Consider the following 18,102-nt stretch of genomic DNA (forward strand, 5'->3'; position numbering starts at 1 on the left):
CCTCCTCCTCTCTCTCTCTCTATATATATATATATATATATATATCGCCGTATCTGTAGACATATTAAAATTTGTAGTGATAAAGACATATGGTAAAACGCTGTTCATCAGAAAGTATTTTTTTTGCGAAATGTATAAATTCAAAGTTTCAGTTACCAACAACTTGCTAACATGTATAACATAGTCAATAAGTTTGAAAGGTTAAAAAACCAAACAAAAACACTAGGCCCTAAAAATACGCTAAAATGTAATCTAGAGAAAGCGTCCATAACCGGTTATCAGTGGTGGTTTTATCGTTTAATACCTAGATAAGGCACAGGAACTACCTTATAAATTTATACAATGTGGCTATATAAAAACTTCATATTAACTAAACGTGCCATAGGTTCGTGTATTGTAATGAATATTCCTCCTGCTATAAATGTGCAGAGATGCCTGAATGTAACTGTATGATGATGAAATTTGAAAAGTCTGAAAATGAAAATATGATATTCATCTGATAGTGTTTACGTTAACATTTGAAGTGAGCGTAAAATTTCTACTAACGATTTCGTTTGTTTTATTTTGCAAACGTTCAACAACAGTTTATTATAAAGGAACCACTAACTAATTAAAATCTAAATTTGCATGTTTTGGGCATAATTTAAAAAACCTAGGCAACTAGAAAATTAATGATTTGTCCCGGTTGTCGGAAATAAGTTATATTCTGAGGATTTTGGTCCTAGAATTAGAATATATATATATAGAGAGAGAGAGAGGGGGAGAGAGGGAGAGAGCTGAGAATGTCCGACCAAACGTTGCATATAATCAACTGTATGGTAGGAGTGTAATGTGAAACAAACTGGCTGTGGGTCACTAGCGTATACGGAAAAACTGGCAGCTGCTCAAGGCTGAAATAGCCTAAAGCAGGCGTCACTACAATGGATGAGAAGCCTATTGTGTCTGTCCTCCGGCTGGCTGTTTGCTGGAGCTGCTTAATGGAGAAGAAAGACCTCGTGCGCAGAAGGCAGATCACGTCATGTCCGAGAAGGGAATGTTCGTCAAGTCCGAAGCTTCTTTCCAGAAACTCACAACTACACACTTCCTTTCACTCTATATAGATCGTATTTCTCTAAGAAATTTCCCAAAAAACCTGGCTCACAGAACCGGAAATCCTGGATCACTCTGGACGGTTTTTGTCTTGGTGACCAGACTACCTGTACTCAAAGTTAGATTGATTGATAGTGAGAACCAAACGTACACGAACATGAAAATACCATAATATAAAATTGAACGTGTAACAATACAGCCGTATTTCATGAACAAATGGGATACGGTGGGAATAATTTGATTTGCCATTACACCTTTGTAGTGGAAGTGTAGTGGGAGCTGTGATGAGTTTTGAACGTTATTTGTACTTTCTCTCACCTGTGTTGTATGATAAACTATGACTTTTGTTTTGTCGAAACTTATAATGATTGTTTCGAAGTTCGCTACACGAGGGCTATCTGCGCTAGTCGTCCCTAAGTTAGCAGTGTAAGATTAGAGGGAAGACAGCTAGTCATCACCACCCACCGCCAACTCTTGGGCTACTCTTTTTACCAACGAATAGTGGGATTGACCGTAACATTATAACGCCCCCACGGCTACAAAGGCGAGCATGTTTGGTGGGACGGGGATTCGAACCCGCGACCCTCAGATTGCGAGTCGAGCGCCCTAACCACCTGGTCATGCTGGGCTGACTTATAATGAAGTGTTGGTGACCTTTATCTCTCCTATAATGTTGAACAGTAGACTTCTAGAAAGTCACGGAGATGTTGAGCTAGCTATACGATTATAAATGTCACTAAACTTAGATATAACATTTTGATGCAGCATAGGTAGAAACGTGTAGTTTAAACTAAATCGTGATAAAATTCGTCGAATTAGGCGACTGGTCGCATACAGTTGTTTTACATTATTGTGCGGGGTTCTTGTTACGCATAGCGTGTACTAAGAAAACGACGGGCAACGGCCCTTAATTAGCGAACATATGCGAACACTCGAGGATGTACACATTGCTGTGTCATGCATGTGGGAGTCATTTATTAGTCACCGTACACATATATAATTTCAGCAGCCTTACTAATCTGAAGCAAGATATAGAAAATAAACGTATAATTTATGTGTATATACAAACACACACACATATAGAAGCTGTTATTTAAAAAACGAAAAAGCTACGCACTGAGCCATTCCATACTGTATCATTCAGAAATATCTCATATGTTTAGAAATAATTCAAGCATTACAAGAAGACTAGCCTGCTGGTTCGCCAGTGATTTTTGAATGAAATTAAAATTAATTCAAATAGAATAATAATAATAAAATTATAAATAAATGAATAATGTTAAAATAAAATAAATAATGTTGTGTCAATAATTATCGCCTAAAAAATGTCATATGTAATTTACGTAAATAGTATTGATATTAAATACAATTAACTTGTTGAATTTGTTTTACACCATAACAATTATTTAAGATAATGTATGATATTATAATAACGCCTATACCGCTATTACAACTGTAATATCCCAACCGACATGAGGAGCACTGGCGAAGAACATCGTCGAGACTGGATACGGCGGGTTAAAGGTGGTTAGGATATTATAATACATCCTTCTTTCACTCGTGGATTCTTAAAATTACAGGTCATGATTATCAGTTTCTTGTGAGTAACTTTTGATAAAAAAGTAAGCCAGTCAATGAGACCAGCACTAAAAATAAAGTAATCAACCCAATGTTGTTTATCTTGAGAAAGCGGTTTAAAACAGTTGACATCGAAGAGCCATCTGGTGTAGAAATAAGTAAATGTTTGTTGTAGATAAATCTTGTATAAGCTATTCAGAGTCTCATGCATATGTATGTGTAACTATTATCACTTGTCTCTAAGAGAATATATATTTATCAAAACGGGAAAGAAAAATCACCCTTAATTAAGGGAGTTTATTCCACCATTTTTATCTGGTTAAACAAACAAAGTACAAAAAGAGTGAAAACTTATAACAACTGTATGCTGACAGAACTGACAGGTTAAAATGAAAAAAAATGAACCCGGTAATGAGCATAACTGATTAAATGTACTTTTCTTACTTTCCTGTGAGGAGTAGGTAGTCTTAATAGTTGCCAATTTGGAGTGTATTTTGAGGAATATACTCTGACTGTATACGTAGTGCACTCCAGTAAATATAAGGTCTAAAACAAAGAATGTTGCAGGTAACAATGGTTTGGTACAGTCAGAGTATATTTACGTAGTGCACTCCGGTAAATATAAGGTCTAAAACAAAGAATGGATTATTCTGTTGTAGGTAACAAAGGTTTGGTACAGTCAGAGTATATTCACGTGGTGCACTTCGGTAAATATAAGGTCTAAAACAAAGAATGTTCTAGGTAACAAAGGTTTGGTACTACGTCATTATTATTACATATAACAAACAACAGCTAAAACAAAACAAAAAACAACCAGGAACTATAGTTTATTTTTTCATTTTCGGGCGCCATGCTTATCTCAGTGGCGACGACTTAAATGCCCTCATGGCTCGTCCTTTGTCTACTTTTACACGTCACTCTTTGATTTACGATGTCATTCATTCGAGTTTAATCAGCAAACGGTCATCCCACACATACCCCCCAGACACAGACACACTAAATGGCCGCAGTAATCGTCACCCAAAGGGTGAAACTGTCTACAAACTTGTAGAATCATCTTCCTGTGAGCTGTTTGGAATGTATGATGATGTTACAAGTAGTCTAGAAGTGTATTCTATGATGTTGTCGATGTACAATTCATGGATGAATATTACAAGTCGTTTCCAAGCTCGTGTGGTATGCTTGGTTAAACAGGATCGACATAATATTTGACCTGTTCAGAGTCAGTTTCCAGCCGTAGGTATATCACCCACGACTTTTCAAGTTGACTGAACTTTCAGAGTGAATCCCGTGCATAAAAAAATAATCCAGCCTAGTCGTTTCGCCCATCTAAGTATATACGACAGCGCGTGTCTTAATGATTAATAATGTCTAAAGACATGGACAGTAACTATCAAAGCTGACGGGAATTAACCTTGAGATATCAGTGATAGAGGGTAGAGCTCGCGTCAGGTTCTCGTGGTTCCAGTTTCTAGAAATAGAGACCCTCCCCCCTTCCCATTTCCGCCCTGGCACTCCCCATACGTCACTCTTCCATAGTGGTTCTAGTTTTGGGGTTTCTGTAGCTTACTATATCAAAAACAGGTCGCTAGAACCGGTTTTTATTGACAGATAGTTAGCTCACCTGTAAAAACAAAAAATCCAGGATGTTACAAACCACTGTGTCTGATAAAGTTCCAAGCCTGAAAACAATTTCGGAAGTTGAGCATTTCCTGAAACCGAAGAAGTAACGCACATACTTATTGCGTCAAGCTAAGCGCTGTAGACTTAATTTCTCTTTCTTTCTTCTCAACATTTCATTGTTGTATTCTGTCTTTCTTCAGGTAATTATAATTGAACCAGAATTTGCCTCTGTGACTGTAGGAAAACACCTCCCCTGGTTTTCTAGCCTTATCAAGGTAATCAATACTGTTGTTTTATGTCATGTTAGAGCCTAACAATATTTGGGGTTTATGTTTGTGTTATAAATTAACATAGTTCATGTTATGCTGTTTTAATATGAATATATATCACTGATTTGTTTTGTTACTGTTTTGAAAAAGATTAAGAAAACAGCTCTGCTGGTTTTCTAGCGTTATCTAGGTAAACAGTACTGTTGGTTTATGTTGTCTTACAGACTGACAGAGCTGTTGTTTTGTTATCTTGATATCAGTATGTACTACTGTTTTGTCTTGTCAATGTAGAGAAACAGCTCTGCTGGTTTTCTAGCGTTATCTAGGTAAATAGTACTGTTGGTTTATGTTGTCTTACAGACTAACAGAGCTGTTGTTTTGTTATCTTGATATCAGTATGTACTATTGTTTTGTTTTGTCAATGTAGAGAAACAGCTCTGCTAGTTCCTAGACTCGTCCGGGTAAACAGTACTGTTGGTTTATGTTGTCTTACAGACTGACAGAGCTGTTGTTTTGTTATCTTGATATCAGTATGTACTACTGTTTTGTCTTGTCAATGTAGAGAAACAGCTCTGCTGGTTTTCTAGCGTTATCCAGGTAAACAGTACTGTTGGTTTATGTTGTTTTACAGACTGACAGAGCTGTTGTTTTGTTATCTTGATATCAGTATTACTATTGTTTTGTCTTGTCAAGGTAGAGAAACAGCTCTGCTAGTTCCTAGACTCGTCCGAGTAAACAATACTGTTGGTTTATATCGTGTTACTGACTAACAGAGCTGTTATTTTCTTGTCTTGATATCAGTATGTACTACTGTTTTGTTGGTTTATGTCATGTTGTATAAGTGACCCAAAATTTTGTTCCCGAAGAACAGTAAAAGAGATTAAAGTGTGGGGCAGCAGTTTTTTGGACCATCCTGTAGATTAACAGAGCTGTTATTTTCTGTGTCAGTATGGATACATACTACTTTTTCTGTCAGTAATTCTTAAAACGTTCTCGGTTTATTAGTTGCTGTAAGTAAATATTGCTGTTGATTTCTATGTTACTTCAGACTAACACAGTTCTTTGAAACTAAAATCTGAAGAGAAAAAAACAAAAGTACTTCAATAACACACAGCTCCTATATTTCTACCATTGAAATAAGAATATCAAAAAGTAATGATATTAGTTACATATGTAGTTAATGACCTAAAATTCTCAGAATATATTTTATCTTAAGAGTGGGTATTGACAGTCTAGTTTTCTTCTTGCTTATTCTTTGAAATCACATGTACGTTATGAAGTGTTGCTCTGAAAGGATTAAACAACAGATGTCGTCAATACGACCTGAATCAAGGTTAATAAGGAGGTGAGAGACTATCCCAGACCACATGCTGAGAAGATCAGTAGGATATTAGGTTTTGAACTTCGTGACAATTGGCCATGGATATTATTGTCATGATGGGTTCTCTACTATGTTTGAGATATGTGCTTCAAAGTCATTGGCTGGTTGAGTCTCTCACGATCAACTGGTTGTGCTTTCTAGTCAACAGACAATTTCGTTTTGTCCAATTGGAACCACAGTTAGGAATAAAAGTAATAGATTGTTAATTTGCTGATAACGTCGTAATACTTAGAATTTGGAAATCAGAAATAGTATTTCAGACGTACACCTTTTATTATTCTTCGCTAATAAGTTACTTGGCGTAAGATTTGTTTGGGCAATGTTTCTTGTGTCCAAATCTGTCGATGTCTCTAATGTCTAAAGGCAAAGGGATTAGGCGCAGTATGAGGGTAAAGGTCTCACATATCCCACTAGTAGTGTATCTTTGTCGACTACATAATTTAAGCCTAGTCTTGCTTTATAAAAAAAAAAATACTGATCCACTTGTTTCAAGGAAAAGACGAGTACATTTCGTATAAGGTTGTAAATTATTTATAGTTTGGAAAAAACATTGTAATTAACTGTGTTCCTTGATTTGTTGTAAACTATTGTAAAACAAGCCAATTACAAAAATATCTGAATACAGTGTGTTAAAGAATCAAGTTAAATAGGAACAGGAGAAAGTGAAGAAAATGCAGTTTTACAGATTCATGTATGCCCAAAAACACTCGAAAATGCTGCAGTAAAGAATCAGGATCTCGTATTTTAAGAACAGGAACAGGAGAGAGTTAAATACATGCAATTTTACAAATTCATGTATGCCCCAAAAAGTCTTTAATACTTTGTGGTAACGAATCAGGAGCGCGTGTTTGATAAACAGGAACAGGAAATAGTGAAGTCAGCATATTAAAGTCATAATTTTAATTTTAAAACAAGTTTTATATCTCATACACTTGTAACATTATTTTTTATTTTCTAAAACCTTTGTTGTTGATGATGTTTTTGTTCCAGCCCGCCAGTGTTTTCATTTCTTGTATTTGTTTTGACTAGATCTTTGTTTGTTTGTAATTAAGCACAAAGCTACACAATGGGCTATCTGTGCTCTGCCCACCACGGGTATCGAAACCCGGTTTCTAGCGTTGTAAGTCCGCAGACATACCGCTGTGTCACTGGGGGGCTTGACTAGATCTCTATCTGTAATCATTTCCATACTTTATTTCTTTCAAAAATCATTATTATTATTATCTTATTATATAAAACAAAACGCGTTAAAGCAGCACAAGCTTTAAGAGCACTGTATTGGCCCAAGTCTATTGTAATCAAAGTGTTTAAGAAGTATACAAATTTCTTACTATTTGAAGGCCTTTAATTCTGTTTTTAAGAGGGAATTACGGTTACATAAAATCGAAATTAAAAGTAACTTCTCGATAATTAGAACGATAGAACAACCATATTGAACACAGCACAACGTGTCCAAGAATTTTGGAAAAATGTTTGAAGACCATCCCGGGAAAACCATTTAACATAGAGACACATGGTTTGTTGCACGCGCAAGAATGATGTTTAGAGTAAGTGTTGTTGTTTTTGTCAGCACGTGAACATGTGAGATCCAGTCCAATAGTGAACGTCTGGGCAGCATTTACCAGTAACACTGTCATTGGTTCATACTTTTTCTTAGCGGCAACTGTTACAGGTAGCACATACTTTGACATGCTGCAGAAGTTTGGTTTGCTAAAATTGGAAACATTATAACTTAATATGTTATTCCAGCAAAATCGTGTCTCTCCACGCTGTTACGAATTAGGATGAATTTAATCAACGCATCCAAGAAGTCTTTACAAATCACGTAACAAGTGTCCCGGCTTTAACTTACCTTTTTTTTAATTTGTTTTTGCTAGGTGACTCCACAATTGCCTGAAAGTTAAAGTTTAAAAAACAAACATAATACTCATCTACTTTTCTTGGTCATTATTGTAGTAGCTAGAGACGAAATGTAGAAAATCTAACCAACATTAATGTTTGTTTGTAATTAAGCACAAAGTTGCACCATGGGCTCTGCCCACCACGGGTATCGAAACCCGGTTTCTATCGTTGTAAATATAAATGACATCATACTGGCCTGTTGCAATGACATCATCAGTCACGTGATCAGTAAATGATGTGATGTTCTCAGACTTTACCACCATGTATCTTGAATATTAAATTATTAGGCCTAAACTGAATTCTTATGTCGCGATGATTAACGGTATCCCGGTTTGACCACCTGATATTTATGGTCACTTTGGGATACAGACTGGACATTTTGCAGGTAACTTGTGGTGCACATTTTGAACAACGGTGATTATATGCTATAAAAAAAAACTTTAAATATTATTTTTGCACATGCAACAAATCGTGTGTGTGTCTCTCTATGTTTAACAGTTTTCTCGGTATGGATTTTCAAAAGTGTTTCCAAAATTCTTTGACACCCTGTATATATACCACCCATTATTGATAAAACATCTATGATCATTATTCAATAACGTTTTATGTATTTTGTTTTCAGTTAACTAAAGTAATTCAACAAATACGCGGAAACATCAACACTCCACTTTTAAAGTTTCCGTTACTAAAGTTGCTGGAATATTTTTGAAACGTAATACCAATAATAATCACATAACTAACTAATTCTGCCCTAGGGAGTCATAATTTAGACTCTGGACACGGTATTAAGTAATTTGATTAATTTCTATTTCTTGTGTTAACTATAATGTATATAAAGCAGATATGTTGTCTATGCGTCCGTTTTTCACGCCTACACTTTTTTTCCGATTTCAACCAAACTTGGCATGCACGCTTAGTCTACCACGAGGAGTATCATGAGGGGTAGAAGTCGGCGTTCGGACCCGACTCCTACGTCATCCTACCCCCACAATCCCCTCAAACTCAGTCACATAATAACTTATTACTTCAGACATAATGTAAATTTCTAATAGACTCAAAAATCATTTAAACTTTACTTTAGCCTAAATCGTATTTTGTACTGCTCAAACTATCCTAAAATGTTGGACAAAAATTCTAGTCACGCACTTATCGCGTGACGTAAAACCATAACCTAAAACAATAGCTTTGTTTTTACTAAGCTGTATCTATTGTGGGGCTTAAACACCCATATTTGTCAGTACACATTCAGGCGTTTATGCTGCTACATAAACAAACAGTTGTATTGTTTGTTTGTTTGTTTTAGTGAATTTCATGCAAAGCTACATGAGAACATTTTGAAGTGATTGACTAGAAAGAAGGCAACTAGTCAACACTACCCACCGCCAACTCGTGGGCTACTCTTGTCATATCGAAGTGTGGAGTGCGATATTTATTTGTTGGCAGTAAAGGGACACGAACCATGGAACTTCAGATCTACAGTGTCACCCACTTGGCCGGTCTCAATAATTGTACAATACTTTGTGATTTCACAGTTTTTTGTTTCATATGTTTGCTTGAATTTTTATTATACTTTCTTTTATTGTTGACTAGCAGAGACCCACAAAACATTTGCGGCCAAATTAGTATCTTTATTGCAACAGCACTTCTTTAAATACAGGATTTCTAGAGTAATACAAAAGAATTCTAATCGCAGACAGCGAAATCTATAATTCCACTTGTTTTAGGCCTAACATTACCTAAGCCTTTATTAAGTACGGCCTATATTCGATAAAGAGATAAATTAACACCGTAACTTGTGTAAGTTTTTGCTTTAGTTCATTTAGGGCTAAACCTTACCGCACTTAATACTATCAATAAATAATCTTATAATATTATTGTACGACCTAACGTTAGACTTTTTTTTTTAAACTTTGATAAGCTTTTAATATGTTGTATAAAATGTCTACTAAAGTATATTTACTTCTTTTCTGGCGTAACTCAACGATTTAACTAAAATACGTTTTCAAATTGCGAAAAAAGTGCAATTTTTTGTACATTTTAGTCCAGATATTTCTTTAATTTTCGACCAGTCGTAGACTACTCACTTCTAATTGACAGGAAGCCAAACTACTTAAATTACGTAATAAATTGCCATGACATCAGTGCGTGACCAAGAGACTGACAGACAGACAGATACACACTGTGTTTTATAGTATTAGATATCTTGTAAAGTCAAACATATAACTAGTAATCAGAATTTATATTTTTGTATCTGAATTGGAAATTTCAGTAGTATTATATTGCTTTTCTGGAAATTTACGTTTTATTAATTTTTTAATTATAATTTCAGTACGTAGAGTTCCGTTACCAGCCGCCACGATTTCCTCTCACTGGAATCCAGCCCCGCCCCTTTCGGGCCCAAACTCAGCACCATCTAGCGATGGCACTGCAGCGCCCCCACCTCCTGATCTTCACGGATCGGACGACAGCAACAGCAGAGACAGTTCAACAATGGGAAAGGGGGAAATAGGTGCTAATGACACCGAAGGTGTATGGAGTGCCGATATAGAACAGAGCTTTCAAGAAGCATTAGCGATTTATCCGCCTTGTGGACGGAGAAAAATCATACTTTCCGACGAAGGAAAAATGTATGGTAAGTTAAAATACACATTGAAGGTAAAACTATATACATAATACAAGTTTGACGATCAAAAGGTAAAATTATATACATAATACAAGTTTGACGATCAAAAGGTAAAACTATATACATAATACAAATTTGACGACCGAAAGATAAAACTGTATACATAATACAAGTTTGACGATCAAAAGGTAAAACTATATACATAAGACAAGTTTGACGATCAAAAGGTAAAACTATATACATAATACAGGTTTGACGATCAAAAGATAAAACTATATACATAATACAAGTTTGACGACCGAAAGATAAAACTGTATACATAATACAAGTTTAACGATCAAAATAAAAACTATACACATAATACAAGTTTGACGATCAAAAGGTAAAACTATTCACATAATACAAGTTTGACGATCGAAAGATAAAACTATATACATAATACAAGTTTAACGCTCAAAAGGTAAAACTATATACATAATACAAGTTTGACGATCAAAAGGTAAAACTATATACATAATACAAGTTTGACGATCAAAAGGTAAAACTATATACATAATACAAGTTTGACGATCAAAAGGTAAAACTATTCACATAATACAAGTTTAACGATCAATTGAACATTATCAATATCTAATTTTTTTATTTTTCCATAAGAATGTTTGTTTTTTAGTTATCGCACTTCCATCAAAAGTTCTCAGGGGCTACCTGCGCTAGTCGTCCCTAAAACAGACTAGAGGGAAGGCAGCTAGTTCACACCACCTACCACTAACTCTTGGGTTTTTCTATGCCAACGAATAACGGGACTGACTGTCACATTATAACGCTTTCAAGACAGAAAGAGCGATCATGTTCGGTGACGGGTTTCGGTCCTACGACCCGTAAATTGTGATTTATACGCCTTAACCACCAGGCCATGGCAGGCAGTATAAAGAAAATAATAAAATGAGAAAAAAAAATGTCATGCAAACTAAATTATATACCTTATGTTTGTTATTACAGGTTGATGGGTAACCACGACCTGGGTCGGAAGAATTTTGCGTAAAGTATACATGTTAGCTGTGGGAGATGAAAATATTACAACGACGTGTCAGAAATGTTAATTTTAATTAAACCCAAATGCAGAATGCCGAAACGCATTACAATATATATTTTAAAACTATAGCTTAATTCTATTCATCAATTGGCTGCTCTTAGCTTTTCGAAAGTACTTAACGTCATAAGTCAATACCAGTGATGATTATATTGCATTGAATCACCAATTGGTATCCTTGGTACTATCGACATTTTCAGATTTAGACTGAAGAGCTTCGGCCAACTTAGGCGATTTAGGTTAATCCTAAATCCAAGTAATGCAAAATCATTTTCATAAGTATAAGAATTATATATATATATATGCATACATGCATATAAAGTAATGGAACTGTATGGTGAATTTAATAATACTAGAAAATATTATCGCATAGAATACAAAATAAAAGCGAATAAGCTGTAATAAATTAGTGTTTTGTATATGAGCGCTTTGCCTTCGACAGAACACTACACATTGTTTTCAGTGTACAGTTATGAAATATTGCTTTAAATGTCTCATTTACTCTTCAATAGTAAGCCACTGTTTGGTCGTATTTTGATTTTTTCAGTTTTTACATAAGTCGATAAATGCCCAATAATGTTCGTATAGGGAGTGTGTTCAGGCCAAGCCATGGTTGTGTGTATCATATCTGTCTCTATACCTTCAATATATCATTTCATCACATTTGTTTCTGTTATTGGGACCATTGTTTTCTGGATGATGAATTTCTATCTGATGGGTCGTGTTCCCTTGGGAATGTTATGATGGATCAGAATCTACCTATACTAGTCAGCAGTCAGGGTGCCATCGATTTTGTGTTGATTACTGATGCTGTTGGCTAAAATGCAATCCAAAATTGTACTGATTCTTCACTATGCTTCAATGTACATGTTGTGTACTGACTATGATACCAACCTCATATCTACTGTCGAACAACCTGTTGTTGGTTGTTGACAAAAAAATTCGAACTTGGATTTACCAGTAAAAAAAACATGTCTTCCTTCAGCTCTACTCATTCAACCTTTTGGTTTGATTACATGTTCTCAGCAGCGTTGCTTGAGCAGCTTTACAGTATTTCAGTATTCTCAAGGTAATATTAACACCTGTAGATACAGCAAGGTCGTTGGCAAGATCTGTACTCGACAGACGTTTATTTCGTAAACTAAGATATTTTACACCGCTTTTAGAGTTTCAGTTTTCTACTACAACCACTTCTATTTAAGAGCGACGTTTTCATGTACTCTATTCAGAATATTGTAAACATCTCCTACTGAAACATGGAGTCTCACCGTCATTTTTTTGCTTGGAGTATTCTTGAGCAGCCACAACTTTGATTTTACACGTTTGTCAGTGTAGCGTTTCAGTTCTGGGATCCATGACTGAAATCATACTACTACTACTACTACTACTACTACTACTGGGTATAATATGGCTGCCTATGCTTTTATAGGATTTTTACTGGTGTGGATAGTTTGAATGAGAACAAATTACAGGGTAAACTAACAACACATGACTGTAGTCTGGAACGGTTTATTTTCACACCATAAATTGGCATTCCCGTAGTATTTGTTTTTACTACCATTTTCCATAATTGTTTCCAGTAATATATATTTATAACTACTTTGAATATTAGAACCGTTCCTTTGTTTTTTTAGTGCAAAGCTGCACAATGGTATCTCTGTGCTGTGTCTGCCGCGGGGATCGAACCTAGAGTTTCTTATAGCCAATAATGTTATTGAAATTAGCTTTAAAGAAAAATGGAAAAAGTTATAACTGATTATATATATATGTACATCTATGATAACGTTACTACTTTGGGAGCAAAAACGAAGTAGATTATAATGTTATGACTCTCGAGCTTGAATAAACTTTGATTGTTTTTTGTTTTTTTATGAGAACTGTTGTTATATAATCCTTTCGCTAGCTAATTGAATATGCCCAAGAAGGACATAGACAATTACAAAGGATACCGGACTCAAAACGGAGGATAACCTTAGCGTCACCTTTTTTTCTTCTTCTCTCAAACAAACAAAAAAGAAAACGAAGTGTAAAAGTGACTCATTGAACACTGAGTCACACTTAAATACTTCACATTAAATAAAATATGGCATATACACTTGCTTCAGCCTTTGTAGTGTGTCATCAAAATGTTAGTCAGAGAATTGCGTCACACTGTTCCAAGCAGTGTTAATTTCGTTAACGAATTGTTGTTTTTTGTTTGTTTGTTTGTTTTCGCCAACAGTGATGATGAGTGGATGACAATAATTATAACGACCCCACAAAGTAATTAGAACTAACATGAAATTAGGTTTTTGACGATTTGCTACAAGTTCTTCAAATACATATAGAATGATAAGTTTCTTTTTAGTGAGTGTAAAACACGTAAATACACCAGTTTGATTTTTAATACATCTACGTTGAAGCCGTTGATCTGCAGTCAAAAATAAACGAAAAAAATTTAAACCTCGAAATTCTCAGAGTTAGAATATGCGGATCGAGACGTTCCACACACCCATCTGCACTAAGATAACGGCTCCATACACACACACACCTGCACTAAAATAACGGCTCCACACACCCATCTGCACTAAGATAACGGCTCCACACACCCATCTGCACTAAGATAACGGCTCCACACACCCATCTGCACTAAGATAATGACTCCATACACACATCTGCACTAAAATAACGGCTCCACACACCCATCTGCACTAAGATAATGACTCCATACACACACACCTGCACTAAAATAACGGCTCCACACACCCATCTGCACTAAGATAACGGCTCCACACACCAACCTGCACGAAGATAACGGCTCCACACACCAACCTGCACGAAAATAACGGCTCCACACACCAAGCTGCACGAAAATAACGGCTCCACGCACCCATCTGCATTAAGATAACGACACCACAAACCCATCTGCAATAAAATAATGGCTCTACACACCCATCTGCACTAAGATAACGGCTCCATACACCCATCTGCACTAAAATTTCCAATTCTGTTCCGCAACTTCAAGTTTTGATTCCGGATTGTTTTGCTTCTTCCACGTATAGGTGTGTGATAATAGTTACAGGTAACGTAAAGGCCGTTATTTTAGTGCAGATGGGTGTATGGAGTTGTTGACAACTTCAAGTAACATAGAGAACAGAACTGAAAACTATGTCACTTGAAGTTGTGGAATAGAATTGGAAGCTATGTTATTTGAAGTTGTGGAACAGAATTGAAAACTATGTTACTTGAAGTTGCGGAACAGAATTGAAAACTATGTCACTTGAAGTTGCAGAACAGAATTGAAAACTATGTCACTTGAAGTTGTGGAACATAATTGAAAACTATGTTACTTGAAGTTGTGGAATAGAATTAGAAACTATGTTACTTTTGAAGATTGAGACAGAACTATTCACGGAAACGGAGTATAAACGTGTGCTACGAGACCTAATATGCACGTGAGTAATTAATCGTACGTTTAATGAGTTGGCAACATTTTCTGTAATTAAATATGTTGGATATAACATTGACTGCATACAAATACAGTTTGCAAAATACTTATGTCTGGGTCGACAAAAAAAAAGCGTTTGAACAAACCATACACATAATATACTCATGTTATTTGTCATGACAAACCTGATCATCTCTATGTAACCGCTACTACTAGAATATTAAACAGGAAATCTAAAAATGGTATACAAATCTGAAGGTAAAGAAGGAACACGACGTTTCACTCGTTCCTGCTAGATCGTGGAATATTATGCCATATTCTGATGTCAGGTTTCAGCACGTCACACAATACCCCAGTACAATATATCCGAATATCATCGTGACATTCATGCTATCAGGTGGTGTTTGTCAAGGAAACCTTGTCAGAACAACAAACCCTTACTCTTTAATAGAGTCTCTATGTATTCTGTTTTACTTCACATCGGTACAACTATGAGGCCGTATACTGAATGACAGCTATCACTGTACATAGAGAGGAACAAATACTGACGTATAACAAAGAAACGTGTGTCCCTAGAATGTGCAAGTGTTTAGTATGAAGATATTATATGTGCAAGTGTTTAGTATGAAGATATTATATGTGCAAGTGTTTAGTATGAAAATATTATATGTGCAAGTGTTTAGTATGAAGATATTATGTGTGCAAGTGTTTAATATGAAGATATTATATGTGCAAGTGTTTAGTAGTTCCAAGAAATCTCCAGAGAAACTTATACACGCCGATGTGTGTGTATTTTGTCATAATATCTTCATACTAAACACTTAGCACATATAATATCTTCATACTAAACGACTTGCACATATAATATCTTCATACTAAACACTTGCACATATAATATTTTCAAACTGAACATTTGCACATATAATATTTTCATACCTCACTGCTTATGTGGACTGAAAATATGACAAAATGCTTGACCGTAGACTAAGTGACTGACTAATTCAATGACTTAGAAGTTGGCTGAATCGTTTGACCATTTTCATGGACTAGACTAAAATTTTAATGATTTCCGTCTACAAGACTATTACATAGAATTATATCTAAATCAGCATTGATTCCAAGTTGGTAACAATCTGTATAAATATCAAAAATATATGTGTGTTTGTATAGATCTATATAAAATTATAAATATATATATATGATCTTATACGTCCTGTTAAAGGTTCAAATTTAATTTATAAACAGTCCTCGCATTATAAGTGTAGAAAATAATATAATATTAGTAGAGCTACAATCACAATTATCAGTGTGTTGGAGCTGGTGGAGGTTATTTGGTAATGGTGTTTTAAAGATATGTATAAAAAGCCCAAATTTTAACCACGACTAAAACACTGGGTTCCTACGCCTTTATATATTACGAACTTCTTGGTTATTGTGGAAAATAAAGAACTTTGACTTCAGTAAATCGTGATACACGGTAAACTGTTTACGTTCCTTGTTGCACATGTTCTCTAGATCAGTGTTTCTGAAAGTGGGAGTCACGGCTCCCTTGGGAGCCATGAAGCTTTTTCTGGGGGGGGGGGGCACCAAAAATGGGCCGAATACTGAATTAATTTTAATTCTAAATAAACAATAAGCTGATAAGAATTATGTTGAGTTAACTAAATGATACGGTATGTCGAAGGGAGATGTTATTGTTTTTACTACGGCACTGATTTTCAATCACCGTGCTAAAGTAGTGTGTATGTGGGGGAGGGGGGGCATTTTAGAATCACATTTTAAGGCAATTTTATAGGTTGGGGAACCTCAAATTTTTTTATACACATCAAGGGAGGCTCAGAGTTAAAGAGTTTGTGAACCACTGCTCTAGACCACGCATGAAACCGCCAGGCGAGAAAGTAATCGGTGAATATAAATGTGTCAAAATGACACGTTAAACTTGTGACTGGGTTTTTTCGCCCTTTTGATCCTATCTTATGGGATTAACGCTAAAAGCCGTGACCTAATGATTAGCGTGACTGCTGAGTGCGGTATAAGAGTGACGGTCAGGCAAGAGTAGCCCAAGAGTTAATGATGGGTACCATTGACTTACTGCCTTCCCAGTTTAACATTAGGAACGGTTGTGCGCAGATATCCCTTATGAAGCTTTGCACTAAAATCCATATAGCAACAGACTTGGCTAGAAATGTCCTCCACGGACATCGTGGAACAAAAAAAACAATTCATTTCAAGCCAGATATGTAAATCAGTTTATATATTTTTATTACTTTATAAGTAGTTACGTGTCGATAAGTTGTAGCAGAGAGTGACGTTTATCCTTAGCATTTTCATTTTCTTACAGCCAAAATCTTTAATTAACTGTCATATTTTAATACTCGAAATCTTGAGGTCTATTTACCTGGAAATGGTTGGTTGGTTGTTTTGGGCTATCTGGTGGGTCCACCGTAGAGAATCGAAACTCGGATTTTAGCTTTGTAACTTGGTAAACTTACTGCTCTTACACTGAGTAACACCTAAGAATGACATAGGTACTTTGTGACTTTACTACAAAGTATAGAGGGTAATCACCGCGGCTTGTTTTCAACATTTTTTATGATACAGCCTTTGATATTTGGATGGAATAGCGTCTTTAGATAAGTCAATTCTGTATGAAAAACCACAGATCTGATTCATCTGTTTTTGGGAGTTCTATACAATGAACATAGATGATTTTTCTATTATACAGCTAACATATCGACATACCAGTTGTTGACGTGCTGTTTAGTAGTTTTTAAAACGCTTATCATTCCATTTCGTGTATACTTCACATACATGTTTTTAGCCTAACCGCCATAATAAATACGCCATAAATATAAAATGTGTCCGGATATTATCTTGAAAGAGCTGTCTACTTATGTTCATAAATATGCAACATTTATGGATATTATAGGGAAAAAACTGTCTACTTATGTTCATAAATATACAACATTTATGGATATTATAGTAAAAAAACTGTCTACTTATGTTCATAATCGTACAATGTGTCCGGATATTATGTTGAAAGAGTTGTCTACTTATGTTCATAAATATACAATATTTATGGATATTATGTTGAAAGAGTTGTCTACTTATGTTCATAAA

At 35.4% G+C, this 18,102-nt stretch overlaps 1 protein-coding gene across 3 annotated transcripts in view; it reads left to right on the forward strand.

Annotated features, from left to right (window-relative positions):
- LOC106459030 (transcriptional enhancer factor TEF-1-like) overlaps positions 1 to 18,102 on the forward strand; it is a 67,413-nt gene that overhangs the window by 14,655 nt on the left and 34,656 nt on the right. For 2 of the 3 annotated variants that reach the window (XM_013918601.2, XM_013918602.2), the window contains exon 2: positions 10,172 to 10,474. In XM_013918601.2, the coding sequence (XP_013774055.1) occupies positions 10,333 to 10,474 (142 nt within the window). In that variant the 5' untranslated portion in view covers positions 10,172 to 10,332. Of the gene's footprint in view, positions 1 to 4,490; positions 4,566 to 10,171; positions 10,475 to 18,102 lie in introns of all 3 variants that reach the window. The other variant, XM_022385407.1, reaches the window with a different exon arrangement.

The sequence above is a fragment of the Limulus polyphemus genome, unplaced genomic scaffold (genome assembly GCF_000517525.1).
Source record: "Limulus polyphemus unplaced genomic scaffold, Limulus_polyphemus-2.1.2 Scaffold548, whole genome shotgun sequence".
In the NCBI taxonomy this organism is placed as follows: Eukaryota; Metazoa; Arthropoda; class Merostomata; order Xiphosura; family Limulidae; genus Limulus; species Limulus polyphemus.